At 30.6% G+C, this 22,821-nt stretch overlaps 1 protein-coding gene across 6 annotated transcripts in view; it reads right to left on the bottom strand.

Moving 5' to 3' along the window:
* Positions 1 to 9,382, bottom strand: part of LOC140445394 (uncharacterized) — a 132,934-nt gene extending 123,552 nt beyond the window's left edge. For 5 of the 6 annotated variants that reach the window (XM_072537388.1, XM_072537389.1, XM_072537385.1 and 2 more), the window contains exons 1-2: positions 9,094 to 9,382; positions 8,915 to 9,040 (exon numbers count right to left, since the gene is read on the bottom strand). In XM_072537388.1, coding sequence (XP_072393489.1) covers positions 8,915 to 9,040; positions 9,094 to 9,214 — 247 coding nt within the window. In that variant the 5' untranslated portion in view covers positions 9,215 to 9,382. The remainder of the gene's footprint in view (positions 1 to 8,914; positions 9,041 to 9,093) is intronic. The other variant, XM_072537387.1, reaches the window with a different exon arrangement.
* Between the last annotated feature and the right edge of the window lie 13,439 nt (positions 9,383 to 22,821).

Below are 22,821 nucleotides of genomic sequence, written 5' to 3'. Positions count from 1 at the left end.
TCAGTTCGTAGGATGAAAGGCAAATTGTACATGGGATGATATATTTTCGTTCCTTTCGAGAATTCCTCTTTTAAAATTTGAAAAGCTTTCTCTTGATCTTCTTTCCAATTCCATTTAACACCCTTCTTCAATAATTTGATCAGAGGAATTTCCTTCTGGCTTAAATCAGGAATTAGTTTTTTAAAATAGTTGATCGTCCCGAGAAAACCTCTCAATGTTTTTAAATTCGTTGGTCTTGGGTATTCATCTATGAGTTTTACCCTGTCCTCGGCTAAACTAACTGTTTGTGTGTCCAATTTAAATCCCAAATATATCACTTCTTTTTGAAAAAATTGACATTTTTCAATATTCAGTTTTAATCCGGCCTTGTCCAATTCTCCCAAAATAATATTTATGTGTTCCAAATGACTTGATGTATCTGGTGAATAAATGAGTAAGTCGTCGATGTAGTGCACTATGAAATCTTCATATTTGTTTAATATTGTATGGAGAGCTCTTACCAATGCTGCACACGCACTTTGTAATCCAAACGGTACTACTTTAAATCGGTATACAATACCATCGATTGAGAAAGCGGTGTAATTTCTACATCTTTCTGCTAACGGTATTAACCAAAAACTATGTTTCAAATCAATTTTAGAAAACATGTGTGTCCCCGTAATTCTCCCAAAAATAGCTTCGATGTTGAGGGGTGATTCATATTGAGATACCGTGTGTTGATTTATATTCCGGGCATCCAAACAGAGCCTCAATTCTCCACTGCTTTTTTTCACAATCACGATTGGGTTGATGTACGGCTAGTCACATCTCTCTATGATTTGATCTTCTAACATTTTGGTAATTTCTCCTTTCACCTCCTGTCGGTATTTATATGGGATCGGATAAGTTTTCGATCGAAAATTTCCTAAGTCTTTAACCTCAAATGAATGTTCATACTTTTTGGCTACTCTGTTTTCTTCATTTATTAAATCTTCATACTTTCTCAATATTACACGCAATTCCTTTTCCTTTTCTTCTCCACATATCAATTTTCTTTCTTTTTCCTCAATTTCTTTACACATATTTATTTTGTATTCTGCCTCCTCCATTTCGCATACTTCTTCAAATACCACTGTTTCAATTGTATCTTTTTCGTCTTCTTTTGTTAATCTTTCTTCTTTTTCTTCTTCTGGGCTCATCTCTTCTTTTGAGGAAACCCACTTTTCACTTTCTTTTGCCAATCTCCTCTTTCTTCTCTGTCCTTGTTTCATTGCCAAATTCATTTCCACCGTTTGTTCTTTGTCTAAATCATTTTTTTGTTTCTCATTTTCCTTTTCCATTTTCTTACTGTCCTGTTCTTCTTCTTTTTCCTCTGTGATTTTCATCGTGTTATTTTTGAAATCTATCACCACATGTTTTTCTGCCAATTCATCCACTCCTACGATCATATCATGCAACATGTTTGGCATCACAACACATTGTAGTGCATAAAATTTCTTATCCAATCGTACTTTTATTCGTATTCCTTCATTTATCGTTGCCAAAGTCCGTTTATTTGCGCCCACTAAATTTACCTTGGGAATTTTGTAAATCAAATTCGTTAAATTAACTTCCTCTATTAGTTTTCTGTTGATCAGTGTAATTTCCGATCCAGTATCAATCATAATTTTAATCGGTGTCTCGTTGATAAAACCATCTACAAATTTCAGATTTGCTCCACTTGTTTTGTCCTTATTTTCTGCCAATTTAATAAATTCCTTCGGGTGACAAAAAATTCCTGTTTGTTTCTTTGTCTTTAGTGAGCGCCTTCGTGAAAAGACGCTTGCTGTTCTTGTTCGCTTCTACTTCTGTCGCTTTGTCTCTCATCCTCATATTCCTCTATGTGTGTGTTGTTGACCGCTCTTCTATTTTCTCTTGGTCTCTCGGACCCGTATCGGTTTCCGCGATTTTCCGGTTCATTCGTTCTATTATTATTTCGGTTTTCCTGATATGTGCGAGTGTTGTTTCTATTCTGGTTCTCTCGATATCTGTTTTCGTTCCATTGCCGATTTCTTTGTTCATAGTTTACTCTTCCGTTGTCTCTACTTTCGTTTTCCCTCCTCGGGACAAATTCTGTTCTTGTGTACTCTCTCCTAAAGTTTTGTCCTCTATCTCTATAGTCTTGATTTTCTCGTTGTCTATAATTTTCTTGCGTTCTCCTCATTTTTCTTTCTCTTAATTTTGCTTCTCGTATTTGTAAGAATTGACATAAACTGTCAATATCTTTGTAGTTTTGTAGAGTTATGTGATCTTCTAAGGTATCTTCAAAATGTCTGGCTATTAGTTCCACTAGCTGTTCGGACGAATAGTTGTAATGTAAGTGTCTTGCATTGTTGTATAGTTGTAGGGCATATGTTTTTTCTGATATACCTATACTATCCTGGTATCTCCCATTTTGTAATTCCTTGTTTATCTCTATCTGTTGTATTTTCCCCCAGAAATAATTCAGAAATTTTTGTTCAAATGTTTGCCAATTTTGCAATTCTTCTTCTTTGCTATCAAACCATAAACTTGCCTCATCTTTAAGATGGTTCCTTATCGTTTCCTTTGCTGTTTCGAAATTACCGATATGTCGTACTTTCTTTTTTAAATTGTTAATGAAAATTACTGGGTGTAATTTTTTTACGTCCCCGCCAAACTGTATTTTTGCTTCGCTTGTTCCATGGATGATAACTTCTTTTCTGTCTACTCCTCTTAGTTCAATTTCTGCCATTTGTTTTTCATTTTGCTTTAATCTTCTTTCTACTTCTTTCCTGTGTTCTTGTAGCGCCATTTCAAATTTTTCTTCTAACTGTTCTAATTCTTTTTTCTGGACAGTCTTAATATCTTTCATTTTAGTTTCTATTTCTTCTCTTTGCATCTCTAGTTTACTCTCTGTTTCTTCTCTGACTTTTTCTAAACAGACTTTTACATCATTTTCATATTTGTCCAAACGCTTTTCCATTTTCCTATCATTTTCTTCTAATTTTTGTTCATAGTTTTCCAAACGCTGCTCTATATTTCTGTTATTTCTATCCATTTTTTGTGACGATTCTTGTATTTGTTGTGTCTGCATTTGCATCATAGCTAATAATTTTTCTAAGATCCCTGTTTCTTTTATTTCCTCCATTATTGTAGCATTTCCTTCATTATCCGATCCTTCATCAATAATTGTTTCTTCTTCTGTCTTATCCTCTTTCCTTTCTTGCGTTTTGCTTTGACTCCTTGTGGTGGACATGTTCGTTAGATTATTTATCCCCGCCAAATATGAAGCTTTGAAATTTGGGCAATAATATCCCCGCCAAATATGAAATTCGAGTAATGTTGCAAAGACGAAAACTTTTCCTCTTATCCCAAATGCAATAAATTCAAATAAATGCAATGAAATTTTAAAACTTTTGTCAGTTGTAAAAATCAATCACATATCATAAATTATATCATGTAAAAATTTGTACCTAGAGAAATTTGTAATGTAATGTCATAAAAGCAAATATTATAAACTTTAACCATCGGCAAATAAATTTTCAATCAATCTGCTTTCTTTCTCTATCCGTTTAAATTTTAACTAGAAATACTTTCTACGCCTTACACGTTGGGGGCCATTTGTTATGATTGTTTATTTTGAGTTCAAACTTAGTTTATTGAGCCAATAAAAAAGAATTATAACTTATTTGTTATCAAAAGTAAAATAATCCTTATATTACCTGTGTTCGATGGATTCAAAAGATTTTCTAGTTGTCTTTTATCGGGAGAGGAGAAGAAAAGGATAAGATTACAAATATATTATATTACAAAGATTTACGTTTCTTTATTTTATATGAACGAATAAAACAATTATTAAACTCTGTCGTTATCTTATCAATCAGCATACAAGAAAATAAATCAAATTATTATGATAATAAGATTATAAAGCTACATACATTTATATTACGTGAAAAACCAATTTTACTTAAAATTTTCTTTACTTGAAAAAAGAAACCACAAAACTTTAAACTTTTGATTAGCCTAACAAAACCTTTGTTCTTAAATTTTAATGCTAATGACCATGATGTCGAAACGATCCTTCACAGATATAAAATTCAATTGTACAAACACTTACAGTTTATTTTCTTCTTGAGTTGTATGTTGGAACATACCCAGAAAAGTCCAGTCTCCTCAAAGATGTGATCTCCCCTCTTTGGCACCTCGGCTCCTTCTTTACGTCTCTGCAAACCTCCTTCAGACTACACAAAAAACACCTGATTCACTTCTCCAAACTCCGCTACTTATTTATGACACCAGGACCTCCTTTTGGCAACTTGATGCCGTAAGAATACTGTCACATATACTTTATAAAATGCCCAGGACAAAATTAAAAATACAAGGACCTCTTTTAATCTACTTGTTATCTCCTTCTTCAAACTATTCACTTCTTTTCGTTACGCCGGTATCCAAACTCACGAACCACACCCTATCTTGAGACAAACGACTGTTTCCTTTCGATGACCAAAATATGACTGACTTCTCCTGTCTCATCATCGACTCCCAAATTCCCATTTAAAAACGACCGTCCAATCAAAAAGCTCCAATTGTGTTTACCATGATTTTGGAAAAGCCTAATTTCGGTTTCAGAGAAAACTAAATAGCTTACTTTAAAATTGGTTTTTTCAATACATCATTTATACATATTTCAAAAGATTAGAATATGGTCATTTAATACTCGACTATACAAACAATGAAAAGATTAACTTACAGGTAAAATGTCTTCTAATTCTAAATAAAGGTTTTTTGATAATTTTGTTTGAAACGGAAAAAGGTCGTTTGCCAAACAAATTTCTATTCTTATCTACACTAAATCTTATCTTAAATTACTATATACAATTTGTTTATATTGATATCATGAAATTTTATTTCGATGGATATTTTTATTTATTTTTCTTTGTTTGGGAAAGAAAAAGTATGACAATATATATATATATATATATATAGATATATATATATATTCAAAAAAATTATATGATAATTTATTTTTGGGTTTGAGTAAATGTTTATAATTGTATATTTATCTATTTTGATAGCTATACATCTAAAGTTAGGGCTTTGCCATTTGGAGTCTAAATTAACCCTACTGTAAATTAGATTATTTTTAATGAGTGTGGCAATACCTCCTGCTCCATTTTCTATATCTTCCCTAATTACATCATAACCTTTGATTCTACATATTTGATGAGGTTTAAGTTTGGTTTCATTTAACATAATGATATCAGGAGAATGTTCTGTTATCAAGATATTCAGGTTGTAATTATTGGATTGAAAGCCATTCATGTTCCATTGCATCAAACTAATGTTGTTAAGTGAGTTGTTGGTATAACTCATAATGTGTTTAATTTTTTTAATAATATTTATCCTGATCGTCTAGATCAGGAACTGATTTGTTGAGTTCTGAATATGTTAATATTAATTCTCTAATTTTAATTTGTTCTTCTTTATTCATATTTGTAAATTTTCTGTATAAATCGTCTATTGTATTACAGTAATTTTGTGATGCACTAACAGGCGTTGATTTATTAAAATTATGTTTTAAATTGTTATTATTAATACCAGATATAGATGGAGTGTCATTAATTTGAACTGTACTATTTAGTTGAGATAATCTACCATTTTGATTTAGTAATTGCGATTCATGTATAGTTTTATAATTGAAATATTTCTTTTCTTTATTGTTCCCGTTGATTTGACTGCAGAAACGTAACTCCTTTTAGAATTTATGCACTGGCTTGCAGTAGTTCTTCTTTGATTAATATTAATACTGTTGTTTTCTGTATTATGTTTTGGTTTTATGCTTGGGAAGTTAGCCGTATGGTATTGACTATCTTCTTTTCTATAGTCTTTACTTAAGTAATTTTTTGATAAAATGATAAGTTTTCATATGCCATTAACTTTTTAATTTCTGTTTGTCTGGTATATTCAGGACACTTTTTATTAACTGAGTTATGCTCAGGACTCTTACAATATGTACAAATCGTTGGGCATTTTGCCTCTAGATGTGACTCTAATTCACCCTCTTCCACCTGTTGTCCACAATTATGACATTTTGGTTTAGTTCTGCAAAGAGTCCTGGTATGACCATATATCAAACATTTATAACATTGTGTGACTCTCGACACATATGGAATAATGTTGAATTTATGTTAACTAATTTTTATTTCTCTTGGTAATATCTTACAATCAAAAGTTATAAATATTGTGCCTGTAGGAGCATATTCAACTGAGTTATCATCTTTAATAATTTTCCTGTTTAGTCTTTTGATGTCTATAACATCGAAGGGTGAGATTAATGATTTTTTGATTTGATCTTCGGTTAGTGACGGGTTAACATCTCTGATGATGCCCTTACATGTTATGTGATTATATGGAATATATATTTTATATTTATCTTTAAGATTGATAGGGTTATTAATAAAATTGTTAGCCGCTTCGCTGTTTGCAAAAGAAACACCAATTTTATTTATACCTTTGACTTTAACCTCCAAGATATCTTTTAAATTAAATTGGAGAGGTCATTTGCTATTTGCAAGTGATTATACTTGCCTATTTTGGATTTTTTCTCGATTCCTTCTACTACAACTAAGTATTGCCCTACAGCATTATTCTTGTATCTGTTTCACTTTGATTAAATTTATTTTTTTTTTTCTCATTATCATACTTATCATTTATTATCGTATTATTTTCATTATTCCAAATATCCATATTATTGTTTTCATTATTATTATTGATCGCTTGGAGATCAGGTGGCTTTTTCTTGCCGCCATGTGGTGACATATCAGTAGCTGATCAAAATTTTACTAATATAGAAAAAAATATGTAATGGAAAAGACTTACCAATGCTCTAGAAGTTATTTTATATATAAAGAGTTATATATAAAAGTAGATTAATTATCTCTATCTCTTAAGACTCTTGTCTGTAATTTCGATAACCCAGACAGTAAAAATCGTAGTATATTACATTGTATATCGAAACGGTTGTTTCTATGCTGTAATTGTGAATTACTATATTTTTAATTTTGTGATATACTCTCGTAAGTATAAAGACAACCAATATTTAAATTTACCGCTAGAAAGATTCAAACTTTTGACGTTTGGGTAAATTTGACCTTGTTATCAAAGCTGAGCCTGTTAGGTCTGAGGTTATTTGGGATGTTTTTCTCATTTGGTCCCAGTGAAGATAGCCTCAAATTAGCTGTCAATTAAGTTTCATAGAAGGAAATATTGTAATTAATATTTGTTTTGTTTGCTATTAATTGCAATTAATTATTAGAAAGTTTTTTTGGCAATTGCCCTTTGATAAATTAGCCGATAGATTTGGAAATAGAGCCAGAACACTCAAATCACCAGTTGCCAGATTGCAACAGATGTCTTTTTAACTTTATTATTTATACTGACATTTTACTATTAACTTTTAAAAACTGTTTTAAAGACCCGTTTACACGGGTAGAGTAATGATGCAAGTACTTGGTATAGTAGAGTAATTCTACCCGTAAAAACGCTCAGCGCAGTAGAGTAGCAAGTAGAGTGCATAGTATGTGGTAGAGTAGAGTGACTAGCAACATGTGGCAAATTAACTCTACTCTACTACCACCACCACCGCCAAAATATCCACTCGCCTGCGCACTCTACCCATGGAACGCGGTCAATTCTGGTAGAGTAGAGTAGGTAGGAGAGTGCATAGGGACGCTGTCATTCCGTCTGGAGTTGTGTTTTGTGTAAATAGTGAAAATGAAGTTCACCGAAGATGAACTTCATTTCACTTTCACTTTAAAACTTGTAGAGATGTATGGCGAATACTAGTGTTTATGGAATTTAAGTAGTGTACACTACAGAAATAAAAGTATGAGGCAAGCTGTGGAGGATGAAATCGTCGAAAGAATGATAAAAAGGGGGCTTTGGAGTAAACGAGCTTAAGCAAAAAATTAAGAATATAAGGTGCACTTATAATCAAGAGTGTTTAAAAATACAAAAATAAAAAAAAAAGGGTTCAGGTTCAGCCGATGTATACATTCCGAACGTGAAATGGTTCACTCCTATGGAAGCAATCATGAAAGGTACAAAAAGAAACAAGAAAACTGAAGGCTCACGGACAAGTTACAGGTTTTTATTACTTGTTAATAAAAAATACAATATAAAATATGAAATGTATTCTTATCAAGATAACGTGTGTACTCCTTCTTTTAAGCCACTCTCTCATCCACTCTTTTCTTTGTTACAAAGCGACCTCAGTTGCAAATGCATTTGCAACAGTAGCTAAACAATTATTTTGAATCAATTTTCTTTTTCTTGAATTCATTTTGTACTAAACAAACACCTACTCCACAGTATACTAGCATAAGTACTATACTTGTAACTCTCCTCGTGTGAACGGTATCAAGCCATTTTTGGTAGAGTAGCGAGTAGAGTCGACTCTACTCGCTACCCTACTCTCCTCGTGTAAACAAGTCTTAAAACTTTTTTTTTTGGTAATGCCTTTGATTGCATATGTTTCATTTGTAATGTAAATTTTAATACTGCCAAACACCAATAATTCCTTCTGTCAAACTCATTTGAGGCTATCTTCACTGGGACCAAATGTGAAAAATGTCCCTTACTTGTACCAAAGTTTGTACTGAAAACCTAACTTAACCCAATTTAGCTTCTAAAAAGTTAATAACCCAAAAACCACAATTTAAATTCCAGTTATATGATAAGACCAAAAATACAATATGGAAATTACAGAAAATTATTACAGTCATTTTTTTCTAAAAAAACGGTTTTAAAATATGGTAAAATTAAAAAATAATAATTGTGCAGTGCAATACTTAAGTGACCATTATGATGTCTCTCACAGAACTTACCATGGGGCAAATATTAAAATTTCTAGACATATTTTTATTATTTCTCTCACCTGAGTTATCTTCATCTGCTTTATTAATCAAGTCATTAAGATCTGGGGATGTAAATAGCTGGCTCTCTGTATATCCTTGACAAACCTCAGCAAACTCTTCCTTAATTTGAGCTGTTACTCCCATTTCTAATACAAATTATATCACATTATTTATCACTAATTTTTACAACTTGTCTTACCTGAGTTATCTTCTAATTCATTTTTGAAGTTTTCTAAATCTATGGATGTTGATAGCTGGCTGTCTATATCTTTTTGGTTATATTCCACAAACTCTTCCTTAATTTCCACTTTAAATTCCATAGCTAGTATATATAATATATAATGAATATATTGGAAATATACAAACTTATTTATTATATTCAAGTCACGGTTCACAGTTTAAATAAGAGAGCATTTGATTAGAGCATAACTCTCACTCTTATCTCTAGCACAGTATATTGCTTAAAAAGAATTCTTTTTTAAGCACAAAGCACAAGCCTATACTGTGTCTCTGGCATCTAGCTTCATGTAGAACCAGTTTACCAGTTACCACAATCATGTACTATACTTCATCTAATTTACATACCGTTGCACGTCATCCGCATCATAGCCCGTGAGGTTACATGATACCAAAGAATATAGACGCTTATAGAAGAATTGTTCACTGTTATTTTTGAAAGTTAGCAAAAAATGGATCATAGATAAAGAAAAGTGGAACGCACCTGTTGCACGTGGTACCACTTAAGGAGCGGTCATCAGTGTGACCATATTTAGTAGAAAACTACTTTTTTGGTAGATTTTTGACGTAAATTTACAAGTAGGGAAGAAATCTTTGGTAGATTCTAGTAGTTTTTACTATAATTTCTACTTCTGTTTCTATTCGGAAATCTACTGTTTAAATTTGTTATCACAAAAAATTTGATAGAATTTTTAATATGTTTGTATTAAAATTTATTTGATACTTCCCTGTATTGTTTAAAAATTAAATGCAAAGAATGAGAAATCCCGGAAATTCGTAATTGTAATTTGATACCTAAACCATAACAATTAACATCATTCAGTATCGGCACGTATTGGTAACCATAAATTATTCACCCACTCTTAAAATTTTATGTAAATAAATTAACTTCTGATGTGAGCCGCCTTTGGTCCCATAAAATTTGAATTATGGATGTTTGGAATAATACCACCTAATTATTTAAAGTCTTTAACTTTTAAACAGCGATTCAGCGATTGCCATACCAATAATCACTCTAAACAGTTTCATTCTTTCGTTAGTAAACTGTAAACATTATTTTGTTAGTAAACTGTAAACATTATTCGTTAGAAGGCAATAAGCATAAGAGGTGTTTGTTTTTCAAAATTTTTAAATATAATCTATGAAAAGTATTTAAAATGAAAAGAAAATATGAACAATTGTACAGGACAGAATGAATCCTTTTTTATTTTGAAAAAGATTCCAAAAGGAAATTATTAACATTCCTATTTTATTAGTAAAAAAAGTATGAAAAAATAAAATGGAAAATAAGTACTACACATTCACGACATCTATGATTTATAATACCAATTTAACATTTAAACCGCATATTTGTAATAGAAGGCGATACTATTGGTTCTCACGTCACATATTTAAAGCATAAACCATTTTTGTGCAATGGCGCATGCGTAGTATCATTTGGTAGTTTTTAGTAGATTTTCAACCTGATTGTTGGTAGATTCTCTAAAAAATATATGGTCACACTGGCGGTCATGCCAGCTGTGACTCTACCATTGCTTCTAAAATATGAAAGAGTGGGGCAATAAATGCAACTTTAGATATTTTTATATGTAGATGCCGCGTGGTCGTAGAATAGGATTAAATTTTTGCGTTTTATTAAATTTTTTAAAGAAAATAATATTATTTTAACTTTTAATAAATTAATCTTTTTAGAAAAATTATTATGATTCAAATTTTTAATTGAAATATATACAAATCTTAAGTATAAATCAGTTTAAGACTATTTTGTAATAATTTCACGAATATTTCATTCATTGTGAAAATTATGTTTTAGATACTACTAGTTGTTATTTTAAAACAAGATTAAACAGTACCCATACAGCGTAAAAACTTTCACATATAGGTACTATTCATTAAAAGGTACTGTTAAAGTTTATTTTGTTATTTCAAAAATAAATCAGGAATGCTTTTTGTTGTTATTAAAAAATTATGGATGAAATGTAAGTTTGGAAGTTTTGGAGAAATGGAAAATTTCATAATTTAGTAAAAAGTTTCATTGAATACTTTTTTTTAAATTGAAATTTTTTAAAAATGTTTCGTTAATTTCTGGGCAGAAAACAGTATAATAAAAAAACGGGTGTGGCAGTCCAGTGGGACTGCCGGTGGAAGTTACACTTCTATACACACATTCGCCCTTACAAATTTATTTGGAAGTCAATCTGCACAATCATTACATATGCAATTCTATAGGTAAGATATAGCAGAAAGAGAAACAGAATTAATAACAACTTACTAACAATGAAGGATTGAATCAATATTTTGATGAAAATGTATATTTTTATTTTCATATATGTATGAAAGGAGTTGAATGCAAAATTTTTTTACACATACTCTGCAGTAAAATTCATTGTTTATTTTGTTATTAATATAATAATACAATACAAATTAAACTGCAATATTCATAAGTATTTAAAAATGACAATAACATACATAAAAAAATACACTACAATACAGTGCAATATAATTCCATATATAATAATACAATACAAATTAAAATGCAATACCCATAAGTATTTAAAAATGACAATAATGTAACAATATTAATAAAAAAGTCCTCCCCGATTGGGAATCGAACCCCGGTCTCCCGCGTGACAGGCGGGGATAGTGACTACTACAGTACCGAGGATATGACACAAATGTATAGAAGTATAACTTCAAAAGTTATGTGACGGTTTTTCGTTGTGTTGGAACAAACCAATTTTTAATTCACATTTATACAATTAAAAAAATAAATACTTTGAATATTGTAAATATCATACATTTTTAAGTTTTAAAATTAAAAATTTAATATATTGAAAATAAAGATTTTATTGTGAAAAAACAAAAAAAAGACAGTTTGCAAATCAATGGCATCGAAATTTGTTTCGGCGTAGATGCAAAGTTACCCGTTCGTACTCCTTTCCCACTTCCGCCTAACTACATATTTCATTATGAAATGTTCATGATAGTTTTTAGCCGACGGCCACGGCTCCATGCTGTGAATTTATGCAGCCACCCTCTTTTAAAGTATAAACCGTAACCAAATCGCCCATCTTCTATAAATGTATTATTTGTATAAATGCATTATTATTAAATGAGTTATCTTCTAATTCATTTTTGAAGTTTTCTAAATCTATGGATGTTGATAGCTGGCTGTCTATATCTTTTTGGTTATATTCCACAAACTCTTCCTTAATTTCCACTTTAAATTCCATAGCTAATATATATAATATATAATGAATATATTGGAAATATACAAACTTATTTATTATATTCAAGTCACGGTTCACAGTTTAAATAAGAGAGCATTTGATTAGAGCATATCTCTCACTCTCATCTCTGGCATCTAGCTTCACGTACCGGTACCGGTTACCACATATATTCTTTATCTATGGTTACCACAGACACACAGACAGAGATAAATATATATTATCTTTTTATACTATGGAGACCTAGATACTATGCATGGTACAATGAATACACATTGTGTATTCATTGTACCATGCCTTGTTACAATACAATTCGTCTTCGATGCTCGCGCATCCATGTAATGTCAAATATTTTATTAGGTTATGTTATACCCATCGAGCAAAAAGACAAAAGAGGGAATCTAATCGTTATGAAAAGGCGACCAAAAAAGTGGCCTCTGATGGCGGACATATCCGGAAATGCGAATGCGCCAAATTTAAATTTTCCGACACTTATTAACAGTAGCTATAAAATAGTTTTCAGAATGTGTCTTAGAGGAGAAAATTTTAATTAAATATTAACGATAACAGTCTAAAATGTGAAACAATTGTTAAAAAACTTCAATATAAATAAGATTTCATGTGACAGTTGGGACAAATAATAACATAACCCAACTAAATTTGATTTCTTAAACAAGGAAAGACTCTCTTTCCTTGTTTAATTTGGCCTCTCAAGATCAAGGTTAGTAGATATTTAAGTAGGTTGTCTCGTAACTATAGACCAATCAAATGCTCGCTTTTTAAAGGCGGGAATACGTCACCCATACGACACTTTTAAAATTGCCATAAGCTTCAATGCTAATATAAGGTTCAAAAACTTAGGTTTTGCAATATATTTTGGGATTTTCTTGGGTATAGGGATGTTAAGTGGTTCTTAAATTAGTAATTATATCAATTTTTTTTTCTAAAATCAATAGTCTGATGACAAAAAATAGAATTGATTATAGTGATAATATTGTGTGTTTTAAATGGAGATAAAAGTTTATTTCGCACAAAAACCCAAAAAAGCAGTAAAAAAAGTTCAAAAGCAAAAATGCTAAATATGTAGGAACTTACTTATTATTTTTTTCCTGGAATTTGCAGCATTTTTATCATATCTAGTGGTAGGCAAAAAAAAAGCAATAGGTAATATAAATAATTTATTATTAGATTAAAATACAAAAAATGATTAGTCCTTCAAGCACAAATCTTCAAGCTATATATACTTATCTCATCTAAAAAATATATCATTATTATAACGTACAAAACTACATATAATTGTTTTGACAAACCTTGATATCACGGCTACGAAAACACATTTCACAATGTGTTTATGTACACAAATAACTAAATAATAAGTCTCTATAAATAATATTGTCCTTATACCTATACTTAAAAATAAAAACTAAACAATAACTAAACAAATAAACGAACTAATGATACTATAGAATAGAGACAACAACAAACGTGAACTTAAACTCAGACGTGCAGACAACTGTCAAATTTGACTTTGTCGTATGAGTGACGTAAGCATTCTGCCTTCCCCTCGCTTCGCCTACATAGTTACGAGACAACCTACTTAACATCTACTAACCTTGTCTCAAGATGGCACTTCCTGTCTAACAATATTTTTGCCCCCACTACCTTTACATTCCCTCTTTTGTCTTTTTGCTCGATGGTTATACCACAGAATACTAATCACAACCAGAAGCGAAACGGAGGGCTTTTTCGCAATCCAAATTTCTTTGCGCATGTGCGAAATCCGCCATGTTTTATGTAGTTTTGATGTCTTGTTTCAAAGAAGATAGACGCTTATAGAAGACCAGTTCAAATGGGCGATTTGGTTACGGTTTAAGAGGGTGGCTGCATAAACTCACAGCGTGGTGCCGTGGCCGTCGGCTTAACTATCTTGAAAATTTCATAATGAAATATGTAGTTAGGGGGAAGTGGGAAAGGAGTACGAACGGGTAACTTTGCATCTACGCCTAAACAAATTTCGATGCCATTGATTTGCAAACTGTCTTTTTTTTGTTTTTTCACAATAAAATCTTTATTTTCAATATATTAAATTGTTAAATTTTTAATTTTAAAACTTAAAAATGTATGATATTTACAATATTCAAAGTATTTATTTTTTTAATTGTATAACTTTGAATTAAAAATTGGTTTGTTCCAACACAACGAAAAACCGTCACATAACTTTTTATTATACTGTTTTTCTGCCCAGAAATTAACGAAACAATTTTAAAAAATTTCAATTTAAAAAAAAGTATTCAATGAAACTTTTTACTAAATTATGAAATTTTCCATTTCGCCAAAACTTCCATTTCATCCAAAATTTTTCAATAACAACAAAAAGCATTCCTGATTTATTTTTGAAATAACAAAATAAACTTTAACAGTACATTTTAATGAATAGTACCTATATGTGAAAGTTTTTACGCTGTATGGGTACTATTTAATCTTGTTTTAAAATAACAACTAATAGTATCTAAAACATAATTTTCACAATGAATGAATATTGGTGAAATTATTACAATATAGTCTTAAACTGATTTATACTTAAGATTTGTACATATTTTAATTAAAAATTTGAATTATAATAATTTTTCTAAAAAGATTAATTTATTAAAAGTTAAAATAATATTATTTTCTTTAAACAATTTTATAAAACGCAAAAATTTAATCCTATTCTACGACCACGCGGCATCTACATATAAAAATATCTAAAGTTGCATTTATTGCCCCACTCTTTCATATTTTAGAAGCAAACCGCTCCTTAGTGGTACCACGTGCAACACGTGCGTTCCACTCGTCCCACTTTTCTTTATCTATGTCACATCTTTTGCTATGCTCAAAAATAACAGTGAAAAATTCTTCTATAAGCGTCTATCTATATTCTTTGCTTGTTTGTTTATGTATTGAGAAGTGTTTGGTGTTTGTTTTTTAATAGTTAGTATAATTAATTTAGTTAGTTAATTTAATATATTTGTGAAATAAACTTATTGTGATGGCTGCACCAAAGGGAGGATTTTATTGTGTTGTTCGTGGGTGCCCATCGAAAACTGGTGAAGGAATTAGTCTCTTTTCAATACCGACTGATTGTAGCAGGTAAACAAATTAAATTTTAAATTCAAACGTATTACAAATGTTGTCTGAATGTTTATATTTTAGTTAAATACACTTTTTTTTAGAGCTGAATTATGGCTGAAAGCGGCCAATAGGTAGGTATGATCTGCTTTCCAAACATGTTAAATTGCATACAAATTATAAAATGTGCGAGAAACATTTCGAACCGGCGTACATGTACAAAGGAAACACAAGGAAGAGATTATTTCAACAAGCGCATCCAACGATTTTCTCACATACTCTTCAGTATTCAAAACACACAGACGAACCATTAAAGAAAGTCATAAGGCTGGAAGGTAGATACTTTTTATTTATTCACAATTATAGTGCTTTATTATAAAAGTCATATAAAAATCAGTATCTACTTACAACTATATACAAAGTTGTTTGTTGTTTTTCATAATAGGTATAAACAAGATCTGGAATTGTGAAATTTAATGATCTTTTATCAGCCTTATTAAGAACATATATCTTATGGTTACATACTGAGTAATATTTATGTTGTGGTTTTAGGTATAACAGAAATAGATATTGTGCAGCCAGTTGCCATTAAAAATCCAATAGATGATAACCATAGTATAACTGATACTTTGATGGAAGAGTTTCTGTTAACAGGTAATTTTATTTATTGTTCCTACAACTGTATTATGCATTCAACTAATCACTAATAAGCATTAACATATCTACTTTGAACATTTATATGTTATTTGGTTATTAAATATATTTTTATATTTTAGATGTTAATAGGCAGGAAGTGTCTAGCCCACCTAGGCCCCATACTCCAGAATGTTTCACAGCTGAAACACAAACTCCCTCCAAGTTGTCGGGAGGTACACCCAGGAAAAAGAAGCTAAGATTAAAAATAAAAAAATTGCGTGCAAGTGCAAAGAAAGCATATGCGTCTTCCAAACAGAAGGAAGACAATAAATCTTTAAAAAAATTTTTTCAAATGTGTGACAAATTTTTAAACAAATCCCTAGCACAAATAGTGAAAGCTCAAGCAATTTTAAAAACTAAATGTCCAAAAAGTAGAAGGTATTCTGATGAATATAAACAATTTGCATTAACACTATATTTTTTGAGCCCAAGAGCCTATGCTTTTATGGAAAGAATATTGTATTTGCCCTCAAAACGAAGTCTTCAAAAAATTACTGAAAATTTGGTCTGTAAACCTGGTTTGAATAATGACCAAATATTTGATGCCCTAAAGTTAAAAGTGAACACAATGTTAGATCAGGACAAGCACTGTAGTATTTGTATTGATGAAATGTCTATTAAAAGTAATTTATTTTTTGATACAGGTCGTGATGAGATTGTTGGTCTATATGATATAGGAAATGGGAAAAAGGAATCAATAATTGCACAAAATGTACTTGTGATAATGGTTCGAGGCTTATATTCAAATTGGAAACAACAACTAGCATATTTCTTTGTAAACAGTACCTTTGAAGCAAATCACCTTCTTCCTATTATAAAAGAATGTATTTCTAAACTATTTCAATCAGGTTTATATGTGAATTGTCTTGTTACTGATATGGGATCAAATTTTCTAAAATTGAGTAAATTACTGGGGATTTCTCCAGCTAACTCAGAATTTGATGTCAATGGACAAAAAGTTATTTATATATTTGATCCATGTCATTTAATTAAAGCCACTAGAAATAACTTAATTAATAATGTTTTTTATTTTGATGACAAAAAAACATCTTGGTCATTTATAGAAACTTTTTATCATGAAGATAAAAAGCAGTTCTATAAGTGTGCACAAAAACTAACACACTCCCATATATATCCTACATCTTTTGAAAAAATGCGAGGAAAACTAGCATCTCAAATTTTAAGTAACACCGTTGCAAGTTCTATGTATACATATATTTCTCTTGGTATTCTTCCATCAGATGCATTGGGAACAATAGAAATTATTGAAAAATTTAATAATTTGTTTGATATTTTAAATTCTACTGATAAGAATAATCCTACTGATAATAATTCTACTGATAAGAACAGTTTTATGCAACTACAGACTGATTTTTTTCTTTCTCCATGTTTTGGAATCCAACAATTTCATCACAACTAAAATGAAAATAAAGATTTGACTTAAGCACAACTTCATAAATGCATATACTACAACGTTTATCCAATTCTGACATAGTCTTAACTTTAAACTGGATAGCATTAAATACAGAGGTCTGAGTTAATCCAGGTTTACAAACAATGTTTCCAGTCATTTCTTCCAAACAACGTTTAGTTGGTAAATAAAGAATTTTTTTCAAAAAGTTTTAAGTTTTGGGTTCAAAAAGTATAATGTGAAAGCGAATTGTTTGTATTTCTTTGAATACATTCTGGCCTTTGGTACTTTTCTCTGCAACAGTGCTTGAGATTTCACAATTTATTAGGAAATTTGTCACATAATTTTTTAAACTGTTCCAATTCTGGTTTTGAGTCGTTTTGTTTTTTATATGTTTTTGTATTTAAAAGTTTCCATTTTAAAAACCTTATTTAACATTTCAGCTTAAACCTGGTCCGACTCTAATTTACTTTCTTTTAACCTGGATAAAACAGTAGCATTATCCTATCAAGGAGCTCTTCAACTCTTAAAAGCCAGATCGGTACCGCTGATTCTGTAAAATTTCTTGGTATTTTTTGAGACAGCAACCTTAAATGGTCCCTTCATATCGATTTGTTAAGTAAGAAACTAGCCTCAGCCTGCTATGCAATAAGATCTGTTTCGAAGGCGATCAATTTATAATCTTCCAAAATTGCATATTTTTCTTTCTTCGAGTCTCATCTTCGATGTGGTCTTTCTTTTGGGGGTTCTGGTACAGCTGCCCAATCCGTTGATATTATTAAATAAAAAAAGTAATAAAGTATCTGTTTGGCGTCAGAAGAACAACACATTGCAAAGTCTACTTCAAAGATCATGGGATTTTACTTCCTTCTTTATATATTTTAGAAACTGTTTGCTTAGTTCGTAAATACCTACATGTCTTTCCAGCAAGACCTTATCGTGACTACTAAACGAAAATTCAACCTTTGATGTTTATTTGCCGATGCCGTTCACAGTTAGTAAACAAATCTATATTATATTCTGCAAAAAAACTACAACGATCTCCCTTTACGACATAAATCTGCAACATCGTTCCCGAAGTTTCGTAAAATGACAAAAGCCTATCTATCTGAAAGACCATTTTATTCAGTAGAAGAGTTTCTTAATTAACAACTAAGAAATTACAATATCTTAATGTACAGTTCCATGGTTCTTTACCCGTGGGTCATCATTACCCAAAGTAGCTTAAACTTATTAGTTCCTACGGTTGATTATGCAATTTGTTATTGTCTTTTTCCTCTGAGTCTTTGTAAGCTTCGTCCATAAAATTGTAAAATTTTCAATGACAATAAAGCATATATATTTCTATTCTATTCCCATCCGGGTTATGTTTATCCATGCTTATGATGGTCTTTTAGAATGGGGCGGAATAAGGAATATTTACTTGCATTCTATAAACATTCAGAAGTGGTTAATTAAATTTTTATGAAAAAAATTAAGATATTACAGCGAACTGTTATACAATGAGAATAAATTTTTAACTGTACGTAAATTGTCCTCTTACAAAGCCCTTATACACATACATGAAATAAAAAAGGATACTATTATACATTAGCAATCATGCGCATCAAACTAGTTATATAAGGAATAATGCAATTTTATCTAAATGTAATAAATCCATACTCCAGAAATATGTTGGCTACATAGGGCCCAAATGATACAATTGTCTACCGGAGAATTTAAAACAAATTAAGAGTTATAAAAAACATAGATATCAGTATAAAACTAAACAATGGATTGGAAACAAAATAACACGATTCTGCGAGGAGCAGATTAATTGATAATAGTAATAAATAAAAAATATCGAAATATACTTTGTTTACCAACTACAATTTTTCTTGAATTTATTGACATATTTATGTCACATGCTATATTAAAATGAATGTATTTTTGTAAGTGCGCATATGTAACTGTTTATATTAATACATTTGTTAAATATTTGCTTTTTTGTACATATATTTTTTAAGTATCACACACAAGGGGTGCTACTTTTATGGTAGCTCTATTTCAGTGATTTTTCATGTTTATTTAGTGTTAAGTATGCTTATTTTTTGTAAATCTATATTATAATCTAAGCTTCCTAAATAAACATTATTATTAGTATTAATTACAATAAATTTCTATTATTATTATTGTGTTTTATTACAATTTTTTACCCCTCCCTACCACAAATGTGATATATCCAGGCGAATTGAATGTAGTACTGTACAACCAGAAGTTTCAGAGACCTCAGATGCACATAAAGAGAAATCGAAGAGGTATACGTGTATATTAATTACAATACATTTTTATTATTCTGTTTTATTACAACTTTTTACCCTTTCCTACCATAAATTTGATATGTCCTGGCGAGTTGAATTTACTACAATACAACCAGAAGTTTCAGAGACCTCAGATGCATAGAAAGAAATCTAAGGGGTATACAGTCATTCTAGCCGCAGCTGCAGAGTTTTTACGCGCAGCGAAAATATCGTGGTGTTGGAGGTTAATAGATATTCACATTCAAAGAAATTCCTCAACAGGAAACAAAAAAAGTCAGCAACTTAAGACAAAGTTAATAGAAATTTCAAAAGTATAATTCTGTATTGATAAGTAAAAAAGTCTTGAGTCAAAATGTAGATTTTGAGTGATGAAGTGTTTTATTAACCTTAAAAAAACGATAAAAAGTAATAGAAATCAACTGCTTTTCATCTCTATTTTGAAATTAACTCTCAAATTCAATCGATTTTTATCGGTTTTTTAACGTACTAAAATACTTTTAATACGGTAATTTGTTTGTTAAAAAAACAAATCGATATTTTTGACTTAACAACTTTTTAATTATCAGTACAGAATTGATATATAAGTTATATTAAATTTTACAGAAAAAATAAAATTCATACAAAACAGATTACTTAAAAATGATTACTTCATTTCTCAGTGTAACTATCATTTGACTACAGTTTTGAACGACTTCCTCACTACTTTTCTTCGTGTACGCATGCATAGTTTTATTGCTACTGTCACTCTGAATTTCTGTCCTCCCAACATCAAAGGTTCCGACAAAGCTTTCGCTTCTTGTTGTGATTAGTATTCTGTGGTTATACTTACCAGATTTTATTTGTTAATATTTTGAAATTACAGGCTACTTAATGATTTCATTCGTTTAAATCAGAGTTAGAAGGTTAGAACGATAATGATAGAAAATATGCGATTAAAAATATTGCCTAGATTTTACTAGAAAAGTTCAATTGCGATTTCCGCAATTTTTGATATTACATTTTTACGTTGTTTTTTTTATGAAATGTTTCCTATGGTTTTGTGTTCGATTTTTTGTCGCCGACTTGGGAACTCATGAAAATAAAATCGCAATTGTTCTAACATGAACTCGGCTTATTGTGCCCTCTGTACGGTGTTGCACGTCATCCGCATCATAGCCCGTGAGGTTACATGATACCAACACGAAATATTTAGGGGGTAGGTGTGTTCTTTTTTAGAATCACGTTGCCGAGTACACTGGCATTACAGTCACTAGACATATTTTATTATATACGAGTAGAAATAATATTTAAAGATTTTTATTAATGTTAACTTAAAGAAATACACAATAATATGTGTCATTTAATTTGTATAAATGCATTATAAAGCGTTTTTATGAAGAACATTTGTTCGGAACACACTGTAACTGTAATCGAACGAAGGTGATATTTTAGCATGAACTGGGCCCTGACTGATTCTAATTGAGATTTCGACTCAAAACATGTCGAAATTAATATGGCGGCGTCGAAATGCGACTTTGCGAACCTTGTGGATTTCAGCTGAACTAACCAAACGACGTCACTAATTTTCGATTTATCGAAATTAATTTCAACTTCAAGAAAGTGGTTGAAATTTCATTTCGAGTCGAAATTAATCTGACATGACTGACTGGACTGGGAGAAGTGAACTTAAGTAGACTTTACATTACATGATTTTATCATATGAGATTTGTTATGATTCCTCGTTTCTATGATGTTTTAAAAAATCGTGTTTACACTGCATGATAAGTTATGACTTATGATATGAGTGACAATGAGTGAGGTTTTCTTGATTTTTCTTTTTGTTTATGGTCATAGAGATATTAGACACAGTATAGGTATCAACTATTAGATTTTTAAACCATTATAATGGAAAATAAATCGTTGATTACATTGGCTTCCCGACTTTTAATAATAACACGCCGGCAACAACTGCGTACAGATTACAGCAGTAAGAAGAAAAAGATCAGACGCCTTTGGGCTTGCAGGTGGCTCTTACGAAGAAATCGTGGACAGGGTATATCAAATTTAGTGTTGATATTATACCAAATTAAAAATAAATAATAAAGAAACTAATCTAAAAGTATGACTAAGAAGACTATAAAATACTAAACTAAGAATAAAATAAACTAAATAAATAATAAAAGAAAAATACGATACAATAGCACACATTAGATAATAGGTTCAATATCAATGAAACAAACAAAAAATAAATAAATAATAAAGAATGTTGTCTCTTGGTAAGGGAATGTCGCTGAATTGACATAAGAATAAGGCGCGATATTTAAATATGTTGGTGTTACCCGTATTATTACCGAAAATCATATGATTTTATCATGCGGAATAGGTACCGTCCTATTCTCCTGTGACAAGCTATGACGAGCCGCATGACAGTGCTTATGACAAAATCATATGACAAATCACACAGTGTAAACATGTAAATTTCACTTTATGACCAAATCATATGACAAATCACATGATAAATCATGTAGTGTAAAGTGTGTATTAGGTTCAGTTTAGGTAGGCGGTGTTTTGATCCTTGCAAGGAAAACTGAGGCAAAAAGTATTAATATGGCTGTGTTTTACGGACATTTGCTAGTTTTGGAGGAATTAGAGAGGATAGATATCCGACGCTCACAACGGAGGATAAGAAGAATGTTACGGGATACTCAAAATTCTTTTTCACTAAGTGATGCTCAATTTAGGCAGCAATTCCGGCTTAATAAACAAGCTGAAAATTATTTAATAACGGTATTAGAACCATATTTGGAAGAAGGTGTTTATGCCTCTAGGATACCCAAAATGTTTAGGGTTAGTATTACTAAGCTGCAGTAAATTTAAAAATATATTAGAATATAACCACTAAGTCAAATCTTAGTGGGTATAACTTAAGGATCTCCCACATTTTCTTTCAATTCAAAATATAATTGAGA

Source organism: Diabrotica undecimpunctata, chromosome 7, assembly GCF_040954645.1.
Source record: "Diabrotica undecimpunctata isolate CICGRU chromosome 7, icDiaUnde3, whole genome shotgun sequence".
Classification (NCBI taxonomy): Eukaryota; Metazoa; Arthropoda; class Insecta; order Coleoptera; family Chrysomelidae; genus Diabrotica; species Diabrotica undecimpunctata.
This window is presented reverse-complemented; position numbering and strand designations above follow the sequence as displayed.